The sequence below is a fragment of the Lycorma delicatula genome, chromosome 1 (genome assembly GCF_047948215.1).
Source record: "Lycorma delicatula isolate Av1 chromosome 1, ASM4794821v1, whole genome shotgun sequence".
Classification (NCBI taxonomy): Eukaryota; Metazoa; Arthropoda; class Insecta; order Hemiptera; family Fulgoridae; genus Lycorma; species Lycorma delicatula.
In genome coordinates, this window is record NC_134455.1 from 162995819 (window position 1) to 163015241 (window position 19423).

Below are 19423 nucleotides of genomic sequence, written 5' to 3' on the forward strand. Positions count from 1 at the left end.
CTTGATACTGTGTCATTAGAAAGTAGAACCTTTTTGCTTCAGTCATACCTACATGCTGACCATATAAATTGCAAAAGGCATGAGTTTCTGTGATCTATGGTGTTTGTTGGACATCTTAACTACTCTAATGCTACAAGATAAATGCTTCAAGTGTACTTTTATCAGTGCATCTTGATTTACAAATAGCTTGTTGTCAAAATAGGTATGTATCTTCTTTTGAAAATTTCCAACGGTTTGCTTTTATGACATGGATTTTTAAGTTTCCAAGTGTTGAATTAACTTTGATGGCTTCATGCTTTCATTGGAGAGGACATGAAGCAAACACAAAGTGGCTATCCATCCAGTAAGTTAAAACTATAATTTAAATAACTGTCATAGTACAATCTTGTCTTTTTACTATTTAATTGTATTTATCCATTTACTGGATGTAGATGGCAAGATTGATGTATATAATCTTAATTTGAAAAAAGTAAACAGTTACACCGTTTGGCCGCACACCAAAAACCTGAAAACTTAAATTATTTTCAGTCTAACTAAGCTTTTAAAAACTACACACTTCACATTTAAAACTAAACTGACATTTTGCAATCCCTTACACCTCTTTTATACTGCTGGAGCACGACGTGTTCAAACATATCATATGTATGTTCGAACATGGCACTCTCACAGGGAATATTATGCAAACTCAAAATTACAAGTACATACACATCAAGTTGGAACCTGTAAATTGCTCACATTTGTGAGCAATTACTTCATACATGCACATTCATACCTGTTGCTATCAACACAGGTAAATATAACTAGGTTTCATTAGGTTAGCCCACCCAAGTTCTAAGGTTCAAATCCTAGTAAAGGCAATTACTTTTATACGGATTTGAATACTAGATAATGGATACCAGTGTTCATTGTTGGTAGGGTTTCAATTAACCACAAAACTCAGGAATGTGTCGACCTGAGACTATACAAGATTACACCACTTCATTTACATTCATTCATACATATCATCCTCATTAATCCTCTGAAGTAATACCTTATGGTAGTTTCAGAGATTAAACAGAAAAAAAGAGGTTTCATTGGGTGGGGGTTGGGGGTCACAAAATATTCATTACAAAAAAATGTTTTTAACTTTTTCGGGATTGTAAAGCTATGAAGGCTGAGAATCACTGTTTTAAACCATTATCTGGTTTGGCTGAGCCTTGGACTACCAAACACCTGCACAAAAATGCTAGTGTAACAATCTCCTCCACTCAGACACTATATAAAACTATCGTACAGATACATTTCTGTATAAACAGTGCTAGACATAAAACAAGTTGCTGACTATACAGTATTGACAATGTTCCATGATTATTGCAGTTTTCACTTTTCATACATTGTAGTTCCACCCACTTTCTATACTATTAAATATGTTATATCCTATACATTCTATATGTTATATCCTATACATTCTATATATTATTCTATAGAACTCAAACACACACACACACACACACACACACACACAAAAGTTAATTCTAACAAGTCAGTTTACAGAACTATTTTCATGATTGCTTTTATTTTATTAAAAAGAAATAAATGAACCAAAAAGAAACAAAAAGGAATATCCTGTAAATTAAATAGAATAAGTTGAATTTAGAGATTGAATGAATGACGTGTTTAAAACTAAAGGTCAGTTGTTTTTTTTAACTGGACTAAAACTAACAAAGTTTAACAATACTGATGTAATGTTAATTGGAATATTGTTAGCTAATGACTTATCTGTTCCACTAAAAATATTGAAAAAGAACACAAAACACTATTTTTATTTGAAAAGTTACAGAAACATGATGTGTTTCAAGCTTATAAATGACCGGCATATATTTCTGTAAGAAATATATATATATTTATAATAATATAAACCTACATAATCTTTCCATATTTATGTGTATTATAAACTTGTTTTATTCTAAAAGAATGCACTGTACAACTTTCCTTGAAAATTATTCCAAGGGTGTTTCTGTAAATTTTCATTGTGTATACTAGTTTTTCTTAATATTTCACTCTTCTACATCTGCTGTTGTAAATTACATAACCAATATCTAAGCAATTTAATATATTGAGATTAAGAGATTGGTGTAACTGAGATTTATGAAACTGAGATTTTCATAAATCCTGTCAAAAAAGTAATGACAAAAAAATATCAATCTAATTTTATAAGAAATCAATCGAACTAGAAAAATAACTGTTAAGAGATTAGAAAAAAACTACTTTCAAGTCTAAAACAAAAATATTATTTATGTGTAAAATGAAATTTGAACAGTCTTTTAAATAAATCTTTTTCTGTAGTAATCTCATTTTAGAACCTATGACCAAATGCAATCAAGAACAACATTTCCCTTTACTTCCATACTGCCTCTTCATAAATTTTGTTAGTTGCGTATTTTTTAAAGCTTTTACTTAACTGCTAAATGAATACAAATATATTTGAAATTGATGTAAAGAATGTACAGATGAAAAAATATACATTCGTACATTAACTTTTCTAACATTTCTTTTCATTTAAACAAGAAAAATCCAAACTAGAAACAGGGTTTGTATAAAAAGATTATAGTTTTCTTCCTCACTATTTTCATAATCCTAGTTGTCCTAAAAGTTTTTATTTTTATTTTTAGAGAATAAATTAGCATTCTTTATTCATTATTAAATATTACAAGACATAGACTATAATACAGAACAGTATTCAGCTGACAAACAACCTGTCTGGTTACTTTATGGCAATATTTATTGAAGTAATAAACTTGTAAATATTAAGCATATCTAAAAATAGTTTGATTATTGACAAGCTAAAAAGTTTCATTATTATAATTCTCAGAAAATAGAATACTAAAATGTCGCATAAAGAATACAAGATTTAATATTTAAATATATTGATACAGTACGCTCAAAAAACACAACACACTTTAATAAATTACAGGATTCACTGTATTCCAAATTGAACAATTTTATTTCTTGATTTGCCAATTCATCTGAGAATGCGTCTTTTACTTCTTTTGATAAAGATGATTTTCTCTAGATAATCACTGTGATTGGTTTTCAGAATCCAGTTGTCAGCATTTTAAACAATTTGTTAGGTTAGAGTTCTAGTATCATTTGAATACTGTAGGCATTTAAATTTTTGTATAAGTTACTGTACGGTGCTGCTGAAAATGGTCACAATAGTGAAAACGACAAATCAATTTCCTGATGTTTTATTAAGACAAGACTAGCAAAAAGATGCCGTTGCTATTTATTGTCTGCAAATTGAACCTCTTCATAAGATCCATTCTGTTGACTGAAAATTCCATTCAGTTTTCTAACTGCCTCTGTGCAACATTCTTCATACTTGGAAATACAAGGTAAGTCAATTATTATCCGCAATTTAGTTTTTGTTTATGTTTGTAGTACTGTCGTGTTGCGTAGATGACGCATGCGTGGTTTAATTATTATGTCTGTGCAGGTTTGATGCTACTACAGGCTGTCCCATATAAAACGCAACCCAACCTTATATTGGTGGGTATTGAAATAATAAAAAGGCATGTGTGAAAATGTAAATTTTATTATTACCATCCATTACCTTACATTTAGAGTAAATGTTGGCCGCCATCTTCTTGAATACAAGCTTCAATTCTTTTTACAGCGTTTCTTGCAAATTTTTTCATAGTTTGTAGCTGGATAAATATAGTTTCATAGTTTGTAGCTTGTTCAATATTGACTTTCAATTGTTCAAGTGTTCGTGGTTTGTTGCTGTAGGCTTTTTCTTTGAGGTAACCTTATAGAAAAAAATACGTCTGGAGATCTTGGTGGCCACAAGCCTCGACCTATAACACGATTACCAAAGAATTCCTCGAACGAAATCAGAAGTTGAACCTGCGTAGTGCGATGTCGCAGCGTCATGTTATAGCCAGCAGTGTCTGTCTTCCTCTTCCAAGAGTGTAATGAACTGAAATAAAATATCCTGATATCGTTCTGCATTAATGGTGTACTCGAAAAAAATAGGACCGATTATTTTCTTCCGCGATATGTCGCGGGTGTAATTGTTTTTCGTGATAAACGTGGGGATTTTCAGCACTACAAATTCTACTGTTTTGGCTGTTTACGTAGCCATCCAAATGAAACCATGCTTCATCTGTGAAAATTAACGAATCCATAACATTAATTCCCTCACGCAGAAATCGACGGAACCATTGACAATATTGTAGCAGTTTTTCTTTGTCGCGCTCAAGAAGTTGATGAACCGTTTGAATGCGATAATTGTAATTGTTTGGTCGCCCGATGAACAGTTTATTTAGACAAATTAATTTCAGCAGACAAACTTCTGAGAGATTTATTTGGCGAGGCAAGTAATCGATCTTTGATTTCAGTGACTGTATCTGTATTCAACACTGACGCAGATCTTTTGTATTCCTTGTTATTAACAGAACCAGTCTCTCTAAATTTTGCAACTAACGTTAATACTGATGTTTTGGTTAGGAGCTGGTTTATCTGGGTACTTATGGCGAAACAAATCTTGCACTGCAACCACTGATTTCGTACTGAAGTACGACTCAACAATGAAAACACGTTCATCTAGCGAAAACACCATCTTGTCTCTAGCAATACACTGAACGTTATGATTGCATTGTTGTTACTATCGGTAGTGTTCTACTGCGTCGCCGCGATGTTCAGATGTTGGACGAGTCCATTTCAGTAACGAGTAGGGGAGTAAGCTTGACTTTTGAAATTTCATGGATGAGTGATTGATGGGTTGCGTTTTATATTGGACGCTCTGTAGATTAGTTCCATTATCGCTGCCCTGCCGTTAACCATGGCTGCACTGCTTTCTGTTTGCACCAAAGAAGAACAACGTTCAGTGATCAGTTTTTTGTGGTCGGAAGGTGTATCAGAGGCCGAAATTCATCTAAGACTTTCGATACAGTACGGGAACAGTCTGTTGCCGCAACGGAGTGTCTACGAATGGATTGAAAGTTCAAAAATGTAGCGGTAAACGTCGTCCGGCTCCGGACGACGTTTACCGCTACAAATGAGGAAAACATTGAGCGAGCACGTGACATGTTTTTCTTAGACGAGTAACTATTGATTGAAGTGGCACATAGTTTGCAAATTAGTCACGGTTCTGCCTACGAAATCATCCACAATAGACTTGGGTTTCATAAAAGTCTGTGTAAGATGGGTCCCAAAACAACTCACACAGTTGCATAAACAAACGCGCTTGAACATCTCCCAAAAATATTTGGATCGCTATGGTAACAAACATCTTCTTAGACAGAATCATCACTGATGACGAAACATGGATCCATCATTACGAGCCAGAGAGTAAACGGCAGAGTATGGAATGGAAACATCCAAATTTGCCCTGCAAAAAAGTTCAAGACCAATCATCCACAGGAATCAGTTACAGTTTTTTGGGACTCAAAAGGCCCAGTACTGGAAGATTATAAGGGAAGGGGCACGACAATAAACAATACGCATTACAGTGAGATGCTTACTGCCAAGCTGAAGCCTGCAATTCGAAGCAAACGCCAAGGAACTGTCAAAAGGTGTTGTGTTGTTGCATGACAATGCCCTCCATATACTGCTGCCCACACTGCTGAAACGCTCCAGAAACTCAACTTTGAAGTACTTGCTCATCCTCCGTATAGTCCTGATATTGCCCCTTCTGACTACCACTTGTTTGGTCCACTCAAAGAGGCATTAAGGGGTCGTCAATTTACCTCGGACGAAACAGTGAAAGAAGCAGTGCATTACTGGCTACCACCTCAACTGAAAACCTTCTTTTATGAGAGCATCAGGAAGCTTGTGCAATGATGGACCAAGTACGTTGAAATGCAAGGGGACTATGTTGAAAAATTATGTACATGTAAGTTTCCTATTTGTATTGCAATAAAATTTATAACTACATTGCGGATAATAATTGACTTACCCTCGTATGTTCTCATCATTAACACTATGATAACTAATCGCAATGAAAACAAATGAACACAATTCAAATGTGTGTGTATGTGTACACACGATTATATATAACAATACATATACATGTATTGTTTTAATACCCATATCATGCAATAATAAGACAAAGAAATGAGAACTAGCTTCAATACCAACAATACTGAGAGTAATGTTCACTAAACCCCAGCGCCTAGTCTACACTAAACAGATTTGAGTGTACGTCATATGAAACCCTAGTAATATCTCCTGTATTTCATTAAGCCCAATGTTAATTCTATATTGTATTCAAATGACCATGCCATTTTTGAAGTAACTATATTTCATGTCAGATCACCCTATATATCACAATAAATACTTATTCCATTCATTGGTGATTGTCTAGTTACTAATGTACCTAAAAGCAGAATGTCATGGAAGACTGCACCAAAAACTGAATAGGTAGTTTTTTGACCAAGTCATTATTCATGTTATAGCTTCTTAATTAATTCAGTTACAATAATATTGTTAATTTGTTAAAATTTCTAGAAACTTAAATAAATACAAGGCTAGTTTGTGTTAACATAAAAGTACTGTGCTATTTTCCATGATCCTACCTCTTCTGACAATTCAAATTTTGTGGATTTTTCAAGAAAACCCCTTCTCTATTTACCATTATTTATAGCACATAATTTTAGATGTTTATTTATTTAACAGATAACCTTTAGGCATTATTCCAGAAGGATTTAAATATTTATCAAAGTTGTAACCTATGAACATACTGTATGTTGGTGGGATAACATTTATATATTTCTAGCTCACAGACTGGAGAAAAATATGCTAAATTTCCATTCAGTTACATTCTAATCTTTGAAAATCTTCTTTAGATCACACATGAAAAAATTCTATTCATGATGTCATGACATCACAATTTAATCTCGTGCTATAATTTACTTCACTATTTGTCAGTCATTATCACTGACAAAAACATGAACAAAAAAAACTAGAAATTTTTTTTTATGCAGCATTTTTTAAAACATATTTTTAGTATCTAATCTTTATTTTCATTTGTCAAGTAGCCTTTGAAGAAAGTTCTGGTTATAAGGGTGAATTTGCTAGTTTGTTCAGGATTGCTTTGGTCCTCGGTAAATGGTGTAGTCACTTTTTTAAACACTCAAGTTTCAAAGTGTATCTCAGATATTTACTATTTTGAATTAGATATAGAGTCCCTACCCTTTCCAGTTAAAAGTGCTAAATAAATTGTATTTTATTCAGAAAATTTTAAATCTTCATCTAACCATTTTGACTAAAGACTAAATGTTAGATATGATGAATTTTCATGAATTAAAAAAAAAATGGCACAGCCATTGTGTTGCAGTATATTTATTAAAAAATGCACATGTTATTGCAAATTATAAACATTTTTAAATAATAAAAAATATCTGTATTATTAATAAATTTAGAAAAATAAGTGTATCAATAGAATTTGAGAATGATGACCACCATAGTCTGACACAGTACAGAATGATAACCAATTAGTTGCTCATCTTAAAATTGATATAATAGTTTAAAAATGTTATTACTGTAGGATCAAAATTTGTCACTATCTATAATTGTTTAATGTATACTAATATAATCTTTTATGGACATAAAATGTGATTTTTCATTTGTTTGTTTGAATGCTCTACACAACAACCTTCTAATGATTGTAACTCCAATTCCTATTTATGATGCAGAGGAATTTACATTAATAAAAGATTATGTTTTGCATAATCTTTCTTCATATGCAAATGAAATATATCACCAGATATTTATCAAAAAGTACTTGTGTGAAGATATATTTCATGTTTTAATAATATGATCAGCTAGTTATTTTACAGAATAGTTTTGGTAGCATTAACATTGGTCTTCCCTTGTAAATAGTTAAAGTAAAAAAATCAGTCCCAATCACTATTTTAAACTTTAGCAGTCCTAGATGCAATCTTTCTAACTTTCTAATTAAGGTTTCTAATTACCCAACAACACATCTTGGCCAAGTTATTCAAACTTATAACAAGCTACACTCACCACATGAACAAGAACCTGGAATACCACAGCTGTCTACAGACTCAAATCAATAAAACTGCACAAGATATCTGGAGACTTTCAGAATACCATATTAATCAAATCAATTTTTTTGAATACCAATGGTACATCATCATTCTAGCAAATAATGAGATCAGAAATTTAATAAAGTTGATATTAAACTTAGATATAGATTATTTATAATTTATATCTATTTTTTTATAAATTAAATATATATAAATAAATTTTATATTTACTAACTTTAAATATTTAATTTAATAAATTTTATATTTATTATAAATATGGTTGCAGTAATATAATTTTAAATTAAATATAAATATAATTAACAGTAAATTTATAAAATACATTTTCAGACAATATTTTAAACAATGAATTTCAGTAATGTTAATGACAATTTTTTGATTTGGTGAAGACTGAAGGGCATATTAGAATGGCAGAATGGCTGATTTGAAGTATAAAAAGAAAACCATTTATTTGATTAGACACCCTCTCTCTTATGTTCTCATTTTTATCTTTTCTAAATTACATGGTATTCTATATTGCAAAATTTTCTGCAAATCATTTGTTTAATCTTCATTGATAATGTGGAAGAATATTAGTGATGTTAAGGAAGAAGAGTAGGATGATGTGTGACTTTGTAAATATAAATAAGATTTCTTAACTTTCAATAACCATGGGCATGGAAGAAAATATTTAACCTCAATATGATTTTAGTGAAGATGAGTTTCATTTATTCAATAGATATTCAGTTTTATGTTATTACTTACTTGTTATTTCCATGAGAATCATGGGCAAGAATTTCTACTCTGCTTCCGTACTGATATATGCGTCCATTTGGATGTAACAAGGCTGATGCAGATCCAGTGCCTCCTAGAGCTACGACTATATTATTCTATAAAAAAGATATTTATCAGCTCAAGAACTAAAAAATCTATTTTTATATTAGAATACAGAGAAAAATTAAATAACTAATAATTTCTCTAGTGCTGGTACTGTAAGAAAAATAGTGGTTGATGCAAGTCACACCCAGTATTCCCTAGAGCAAAAAGGTGCTGTATTTGGCATCAGGGAAGATTTGGACAACATTGTCCAAACAATGTTGACAAATAAAGTGGCTTGGGATGCAGTATCAGCTTTTTTTGATCCTGAGACATAAGGACAGACCCTGTAGATGGCTAGGAAGGTGGTATGAATAAGAGGGTTGTACTAATGTAACACCCTAGTGTAATAGACAGCACACCGTGGACTGAAGTAATGTAAAAGTGCCCCAGCTGGGAAAATGTGGATGAAAGAAGTTTTAATAAGTAAGTATCCCACATAACCAAACCATACCTAAAAATAGGTAAATAAATAGTAAACACTCAAATAGTACAATTCTCTGAATTGTTTGAGGCTTGGTGACCCAGTGTTTCCAGAGCAAAATTGGTATAAGGCCTGTGTTCACAATGTACACTGGAAGAATGGCCTTGGGGGCATTAATTGAAGGATCTGCAACTATGCTTGAAGATTACAGATTCTGTTTCAGGTTGGGAACAACTGCACCTCCCATTTCAGATATGAAAGGAGCAGCAACCTGGATAGGTAAATGTGGGTGTCTTAGTGCCTAATACAACAGATCACTACAGCTTGTGGTAGAAATCGGTTTAAAAAGGACCAAGGAAATTGATTCCTTCCTTTATTACTCCTATCTACAAATGACCAGACTGGAAAAAGAGAAGAACCTGTACAGTGTAGAGCATCCCTGAACTCAAGGGATAAGGTTATAAAAAACATCTTACACCAACACAGATCTCTTTTCATATTTTACAGGATACCTGCGGAGATGGCAGCAACAGCAGTCAAGGCTGTAGTAGCACAGGAACTTGGGTTGATTTCTAACCGATCTTCAGATGATAGTATAGCGAAAGAGTTCACTGTTATCAACCCACTTGCTGACCTAGTGCAGATTAAACTCAAATATGTCATGAAGCCCCAAGGTTGTGGATGAACAGAGGCACAAGGATCGTCAAAGATGTTGGCTGCTGTCCAATAAAGTAAAGCACTATGATCACAATTCAAGACCTTTATGACATTGTTTACGTCATGGTTTAACAGTGACAACTTCATGATGCCAGCATGTCAGTATTACTGCCAGGCAAAGCATTCCAAAGCCTCCCGGGTTGAGAGTATCTGCTAGATTGAAGTATCATCAAGCTGAGGAAAAATATTGGACCATCTGACCACATTTGTGAAGTCTGCTAACTTCAGCTGAAGGATCTGATCCATGGCACAGTCCATAATCCAGACTCCTAAAGAGAACTCTGCCAAACTTTCCTAAAGAGAACAACTCTGCCACTTATCAAATAGGATGTGCCAGTATAAACTGAGTAATTTACGATGCCAATAAAACCATCTATTCAGTATTAATCAGCATGTATTCCACAAAGCTGCAAACAACAGATCGGCAAACAGCTCAGGATCACACATTACCAGACAAAGAAGTACTGGAATTTTGATTTTGGTATGGTCAGCCCTTCACAACATCGAGTGTGCAGATTGGTTCCATGAATTGAAAAAATGGGTTGACAAGACACCAGCAATAATGGATAATATTATAACTCATGTACACTGTTGCAGTTGCAAGAACTCATAATTGTAGAATGTCTGAGGTTGATGGATTGTAGAACTACTGGTCAAGCACTTTATTGTAGTACATCAGTAGCTTTCTGAATCATTTTGTGACTCAGAGATTCTTAGGATGCAGATATAATGCAAAAATGTTTCACTGAGTGACATAACAAATTCCTAAGATAGTTCCAGCAGCAGAAGACCCTGCCAAATACTACCCCTATCACCTGTCACCCTACAATATATAGTTAAGGGTTGATGATAATATCCTTCATATATGACAAAATCATTGAAACAAATTAACTTATAGTGAAGGAGCAGAAGGACTATTGCGAGGAGAGCAGAGGCTGTAAGGAGCAGAACTGGTGGTGGATGATATTCTTTCCAGTTCGTCTAAGAAGAGTCAAAATAACCAAGAAGGCTTTCAACTCTGGGCTGCATTCCTGGCTTATTAAAAAGTGATGATTCTGTACAAGATCAACCCAGTGATTGTGAAATTTCTGTGATGCACCAAGGACAGGTAGTGGCATCACCCTTTGATAGACACCCCGCCTCTAATGAGACAGATAGTAAAGATCTATGGAGTGAGATTCACCAGAAGCATATTTTAGGGTGATGCTATCAATGCTCTCTGGTTTTGTCTTGCGTTGAACCCACTTTTGAACTTTTGGAAGACAGCCCAGCAGAGACTACACCTTAAGCCTATATACAACTTTCTCAAGTATATGGACAATACCAAAATTATTTTTAGGCATTGAAAGAGTGATATAAATTATGGAATATATTACAAGAAAATCATTAATACTCATTTTATAGTTGTACAAATAATTATTTTCTGGACCTAGTTCCATTTCTATTTTTGTTAAAAATTATCAAGTCTGAATTAGTACAAAAATATACTGCTCTTAGTTAATAAAAATCTATAAGAAATATAATATTCGCATTTATATACAACTACATACAGTAATTATAGTAAGGAACCTCAATATAATATTTATTCTAAACTACATTATACACAAGATGTAGCTATTTAACACCAGGAACAGCCACATAGCATTATCAGTGTTGACAGTTTGGTTGGAATCTTAACTCACATTTGTCTAGGTTTTAAATAATGTATGCATAAACCTCAATCAACAGAGCAAATTGTTAGTGAACAATTGCTAAAACAACATAAAATAAAAATCTGCATTAAATTTTGGCATAAAAATGAGTACCAGTACTCAAACTTTAGAACAGTATATAAATTTTATTTGAAAATTTGAAATTAACTACCATTGAAACATAGGAGATATTTTAAGTGGTTCCAGTGTTCTGAAAAAAAGTGAGTAGCATAAGTCTGTGTGCTATGCTATAAAATTAATGTTAATAAGAAATGATTTTGCTTGGAGGAAAATTGTGCTGATTTCTGACTTGACATGCAAGTCATCCAGTCATACAACTACGTCAACCAATGGGTACTCTTGAGAGTTTCTGGCCAAAAAGATCCAACTTTTAATTACCAAATTAGATCATCCTGCTTAAATGGCCACAACTCACTAACTCATTAACAAAAATTATGAAAATTTTAAGTTAAAAACTGACCTTAAAATTAATGACACGAACAGAGCGATCCAAAGTCATATCTACACGAATGCGATTATGTAGGCGTAATGACATTGTTCCATGTGGTGTAGCAATTGCTGCAGGCTCCATACTTTCCATTTCTCTCCAGCTCTGATAAAAATAATTCTAAAAGCAATGTAATAACTTACAACAACTAATTCTAAACAAATCTGTCACCTCTGTCACAGTTTAATGCAATTTCATTAGCAAATTTTTTTTCTATTCTTTAGGAAAATGATCATACTTTGATCTACCCAACAGAACTTGCAAATCAATTTTTTTTTTCTGTGAAATCTTTGATCCTTTTAAATGCATATAGGAGAATGCACTGTTAACATATTATAAGTAGTGGCTAATTTCAGAGTTAACGGCTGGCCTACATTTTTTTTTTGCTTCATTTCACCACAGAAGCTTTGAAAGCTTGTATTGGGAATACCAAAATGGAGTTTTGTAGAGTATGAAAAATGTCATGCCTACTGGGATTGAACTTCAGAAACTGTGGATGAAAGGCAGAGACGCTACCTCTCCACCACAAAGAAAGACATTTAGAAATTAAATCACTATGGACAATTATGAAATCTGTCAATAAAGTTAAGTGATTAATTTTGCAAAAGCTTAAAGTTCACTCAAAGATATGTATACCTACAACTATGTGTATCTTTATAATTAATGGCTGTATACAAATAAAAGTCATATATGGCTATGGCTATGGATACACACTATATACACATACATAGATATCTTTAATTAAAGATGTGTTTAATTAAACACAGTTTTCACTAGCAAGTCAAATTTAAAAATGATCCTTGGAGACAGCCAGAATCCACTTAGCTGTTTTAATCTGTAATATGTTGAATTTAGGTTTTTGATGAAATGATTTAAACTTGATGTTTTTGTGCATACAATTTAGTCTAGAACTTGAAGACTAACTTTAGTTAGTCTAAATTAAATTCTGAAAATAAATTTTTCATAACTCTTTGGAGTTACCTTAAAAGTTAATTTTCAAAGTTTGTAATAACAGTAATCTTCTGAAATACTCTGCTAATGCCGGTAGTAGTCTGCCTTTTAGTCATGTTTTTTAATTTTTTTTCCCCCTATTCAAGTGAATTAGTCAAGATATCATTTTGAATCAAGAGAAATAGATACAAGACATCAATTTTTTCAAAGCTGCAAGCATGCGTGTCAGACTGAAAATCATATTTGATAGTATAATAAACAAAAAGTAGCTTAAAAATATCAAACTAAAGTTTATATTTGTCACTACCAGTTGAATTTCTCTTTTCCTACCTTTTTAGGTAAGTTTAGATATACCACACACCTGAAGAATAATTGTTTGATGATACTAACGTGTTTAATGATCAGTATCAGTGAATTGGTCTTATAAACAAAGAGTTCTGAACTATGACAGACATCAGCATATAGCAGGAATGCATCTTAGTATTGAAACTCAAATTTTTTTTAGGTAACTTGAGTTCATTATCACAGTAAAATAGGCATGAGATCTACTATAGAATAATTTAAAATTTTAATAAATTTATTATTTAAAATGTACTGAATTTAAATGTACTAAATAAATAAGATTTTCAACAGCTGTTTAATAAAAGAAGAGGATAAAACATTTCATAAAAATGTTAATGATTAAGATTTTGATTTCTATCTCATCTAGAAGTAACACAACAATTTATAGATTTCTAAAAATTAGATGTATTAATTTTAAAAAAAGAAGCATTTTCTTTAGCAGCATCTTCCCTCTTAATGTTGATTGGATAGGAAAAGTAAGCCCAATTTAAATTTGTGGTTAAAGTTTGTGATTTATATTAATATCAACATGTAAATGTGAATACATATTTTAGTATGTTAATTTGTCAGATGTTCTTTAAGCCTGAAGAAGCTATATTTTACAGCTCTACCATTGGTTTTTCATTTACAAAACTGGTAGAAATTATTGTACTCAACTGCTTCTACAATTTGAGTTTCTGCTTATACAATTTCTGATGGGAAAGATTACACATCAAGATACATATCTAAAAATAAATTATTTCATAATTTGATAAATTTTAATAATTACATTTTTAATAAATCTTTTTATTTCTTAACTAATGAAGTTGATCAAACATCAAGAAATATTTAATATTTTATACATTTCTTTGTTAAGCTCTCAAAGTCAACAGAAAATTTTAATGTTGACCTTATGAAAAAGATTTTTATGACATACCATGATTCTGTGTGTTCTTAAAATTGAAAATCGTGAAGAAACAATTCAAAAATTCTGTTTGAAAAAGTTAAAACTTAGAGCTTATAAAATTTTATGGCTTGTTATTCACATTCACATGAATATAATATAATAATTGGATACAAAAAATAGCATTGAAAGATTAATGTTGTTATAGACTCAAAAATAAGTCAAAGTTATCACTAACAAAACCATTTTAGAGATATCTGCCAGAATGGGTTTTCATACACATGTGACTTCCATCTGGTACTGCAGTCAGTACATTCCCACTTTAGTTATTTGTCTGAAAGCATAGTCTTGAGAGGCCACCATACTACCTATTCCTAAGGGGATTCCCCTAACTGCTAACATTGCAAACCCTCTGGCATTAGACATTTGAATTCTAGAAAATTTCTCCTATCAATACATCTTTATATTATAATATTCTTAGATGTACTATAATTAACAGTTAAACAGTTTTTTTTATTGGTATACATAAGCAGATCAATAAGAAATAGTCATTATGAAAATTAGTTCCAAATATTCCCATATATAAACCCTATTTTGTATAAATTGCTTAAAGACCTTATCATGCTACATAAAACTTTCCACCAGAATATTAATAGTAAAAGAAAAAAATATGAACTGCTTCAAGAGAAAATGCATTCTGTGCATAATACAATTACATTTTAAGCAAGGTATTCACATTTTCCTTGTAGCAGATCATTTTCCTTTAAAAATTGTATTGTACATTTTAATTACCGTGTATAAAAGAGATTCATTTGGTGGTATAAAACCAAACTTGTGAAGGCGTGGAGGAGGAGGAGGAGGTCGCCAAAGGGCAGAAGTAGTTGTTGATGCATTGGAGGGAGTGTATGGGGTAGTTGTAGGTGCTGGCAGTAGCCCAGCTGTCCATTGCTCGGATGGGGGATTGTCCAAATACTTTGAGTACTCTCCATTGAATCTTTGTGTCTGCAATTTAAAAACTTTATTGAAATTTTATTTTTATTAACTTAATAAATGTTAAAATTAAACTTTTCTAAAAATTAGTAAAACAAACTTGTTTTACAATAAATACTAACTAATCATTTTCTAGTTATAACTCATGAGGCATGATTAATATCTTAATAAATATTTTACTAGTAATTCTACAAGTGAGAAATATTCCATTAAATTCATTTTTATATTCATCATTTAACACAATCGTTTTTATAACCAAAAAGCTAGGTTATAAATCTTACAAACCTAGTTTATAAACTGTTAGTAATTAATTTTTATTGCAATCACTAAAATTCGGGCTTGTTAATGAATGAATAAAATATAAAATAGATCTAACAATATATATATATATATATATTTTTCCTTTTGTTCACAACAAAACCAGGCTGTCATACTGATCACTCAGTTTTGTTCAGTCAGTAAATTTGATCGATAACTTTGTTAGTAGATGTGTACCAAGATATTGTAGTCATAGTATAATTTTGCATAAGAAAAGATTTAATAAAAAATATGTGTTAAATTTAAATTAGTTTGCCACATGTCATATATAAAAATAAATAAAAGAATTTTCTAATAATGTATTAATTAACAATAATACCAGAGAAACTACCACTGAAGAAGTGTTACCACCATATTTCATTCACGTTGTTCAATGACAGTTCTCATGAGAGATTGAAAGTAGAGATTACTTTCAAAAATGCTGGTCCCAAAAGTAATCCTGTTCTCTAACCAGCAATTTCCCCGATTTTTTGTTGTTGATTTTATTCTTTAGATTTTAGAAATTCATTATTCTAAGCTTAAAAATCATCAACAAATGAGTGGACATTCAAATTGTTTTTAAATTTTATAGAACAAGTTAGGGAAAAGTATGTTCGATAAGGAACAAGTAAGAAAACCCAGTTTTCAATGTTTTGCTTTTTAGCAAAAAATTGAAATCCTACCTCAGCAATGTAAAAAGTAATAAAGAGGTATTATTAATACGGAAAACATTTTTAGGTTTATAAGTGAAATGTATTATTATTTGATATTAATTTGTATTATTATTTGAAATTAATAACTCTTGTCTTTAGATATTTTCAAACTGCCAAAAGGTTGTGGTGGAATATAAGTGAATAATGTGCAACAAACGTTCAAAATGTTTTGCAAAAATTAAGTAAATCTAAAATATCAGTTACAAAAGAAGAGAAAAATGCAATAATTTTGCTTATATGTATTAATGCATTATATTACTAATGCCTGACTTAAATTGGCATTCTCTTAATGATTAATGACAGCCAAAATTGTAGTGTATGATAAAATGAAGTAGAAAATTATTGACCTAAAAGTTTTCTTCCACCTTTATCAAAAATATTTAAAACAATATATTCTCAGGATCCAGCAGAATATTATCTTTAGATTTTTAAATGCGTGGATCCTTGATTAAGATAGTAAGAACTAGTCATAGCTTTTTAAAACATGTTCTTTCTTTAGACATAAGGAAAACTTTAATGGTGTCAAATTTTGATTTCTTTTGTATTCTTCATTAACAATTGAAATACTGCATTGTTAGAAATGTATTTTTTTAAAAAAGATAAAATTCCTGGGGAAAGTAAAAAATTCAGTGGTGTCAAAACTGATAATATGGATTTTCCTTGGTTCTCAGTTTCTTTTACAATACAAATCTGATGTGCCTCTCATTTAATACAAAATATGACAGAAATTAGAATCAAATTTATTAAAATTTGTATTTATGTGTATGACTTTTTCATGTTACCTTTATGCCCTTTTCATTATAACATTAAAAATGTTATTTTATATTAAAACTGAAAAAAATTTTGTTGACAAGAGCATTGTTCTAGTTTACCACAACTGGAAAACATGCTTTCTAAGAAGATGAAATATTTATACAACCAGTGAGAATAAAAAAGGTTGTTAGGAAATTTTATCACTTGCAGTGCACATAAAGAAAAAATTAAAAGGTCAAAATGAAAATTATCTAAAGCATGCTTTTTAATAAGAAAAATTACAAAAAAAAATGTACAGGAAATTTTGTTAACAAAGTTTCTTGAAATGTATTATAAATCAATTTCATTAAGGGAATTTTTGTTAGGAATATTAGTTTTATTTCTGTTATACTCTAATGCTTTTGAGTTAGAGTTGGAGACTGTCCCAGAATGGAGAATGCAAAAAGGAAATGATTTAGTTAAAATCCATTGGATAACCCTTGTGCAAGGGTTATAGGATTATATCCCTTGGATAATCCTACAAGCCTACTGATAAAAAAATGTCTAAACAAAAAGGAGAAAAAACATACAACGATAAGAGTGGAAAAATTTAATAATCAATGATATCACCAATTGAAATTATACTGTTATAAACAATTTGAATTCAGTAATAAAGGTAAATGTATATGTAATAAAAATCATTTTCAAGCAATTTGAAATAAAACTAGAGAAGAAAATACAATTTAACAAATTAAAATAATAAATAATGGGACTTAACAATAAATTTTTGTCATTACTGGCAAACATAAAACTAAAGATTATAAAAAGATTATCTCCCAGAGCTCTCTACTTTATGTATCTACTGTAAGTTTAATTGGCATTTTTTAATTATTTTATTAACTTCTCAGTAGTATAAATACTTTCACTACACTATTCCTATCCCATAATAAAGAAGCATATAGCATTATATATATATATCCTTATATATTATTAATATTATTATATATATTATCCTATTGTAATCCCTTAAATAAAATATTTTATTAAATACTGTATTTATGTTAAATTTTTTACTCTATATTCAGTTCCATTAATCATATTACAATATTTTGCTAATATTAGTAGTATTGATTTAATATTAGTTTATGTTTGTTTATTAGTTTATTTGGTTTTCAACATCAATTTTCCCAGTTTCTCGATTCCTTAGGCATATAAAACACTTAGGTGTTTTGTAGCATCCATACAGAATGTGAAAAATGAACACCTCAGAAGATGCTTCTTGAAATCTCCCATTTTATCACATAATTTATTTCAATGTAAATGCTAATTTACCTGTTACTATTCTGATTTTTTAATTTTCACAATCTTCTGTTGACATGATTCCTAAATGCCTGTATAATTTTCTTGTTAAACTTTCCTTTTATTTGCATTTGTTCACTAACTTACTGCCTCTTACTTTCATTACTTTTATTTTCATACTGTATTCTTTCCTATCTTCTAATTTTGAAATTTTCTGCTAATACTTTAGCTTTATGTCACTTATCAGCAAAATATCTTATACACAGATCTCATTGACACTAATTACTTCTACTTCTTAAGAGTACTTCTAGAGCTTCTAGAGTAATATTCTAGAGTACTGTTGAGTACATCTTAAGCACACATAAAATGGCTAAGGTTATGATACATCCATGATTACACTTATTTCGTCTACAACAAACTACTCAATCCATTTTCATAGATGTATTCTGCTTCCTGCAATTCTTAAATCTTTCCAACCTACTTCTTGAATGTTTTATATTTTCAGCATCTTATTTCATTTCATATGATCAATCACTATTTCTAATCCATAAAATACATTTATTTTACTTCTTTCTATAAATTTCTCACTAACAATTGTTAGCCCTCTTTCATCCCTTGTGCCTCTTCCCTTTTTGATCTTGGATGAGCATTTGATCTATATTTTACTTCTTTTTAATAAATATTAATAAAAGAATCTTTGCTAAATGTTAAAAAAGCTTTTTTGTGAACATTTATTTGTGATGACTATGGATATCTTTCATGCTTTTGGCGAATGGAATCATTGTCATTTTAAGACAATCTTCTTGCCACATTTTACTGCTGTAAGTCACATAAAGGCCAGGTTTTTGGCCTATTTTTAGGTTATTTTACTTGCTGACCTGATTTTTACATTAGTTCTTAAAATCTTTTTCTTTCAAAATCTTAAGCTGAACATTAGAATCTATAATTTTTTTTCTCTTCAATTCATTATTTA

At 30.8% G+C, this 19423-nt stretch overlaps 1 protein-coding gene across 1 annotated transcript in view; it reads right to left on the bottom strand.

Annotated features, from left to right (window-relative positions):
* Positions 1-19423, bottom strand: part of fest (wurstfest) — a 33551-nt gene that overhangs the window by 11422 nt on the left and 2706 nt on the right. Inside the window, exons 2-4 of the mRNA XM_075354246.1 lie at positions 15212-15421; positions 12217-12348; positions 8793-8917 (exon numbers count right to left, since the gene is read on the bottom strand). Coding sequence (XP_075210361.1) covers positions 8793-8917; positions 12217-12348; positions 15212-15421 — 467 coding nt within the window. The remainder of the gene's footprint in view (positions 1-8792; positions 8918-12216; positions 12349-15211; positions 15422-19423) is intronic.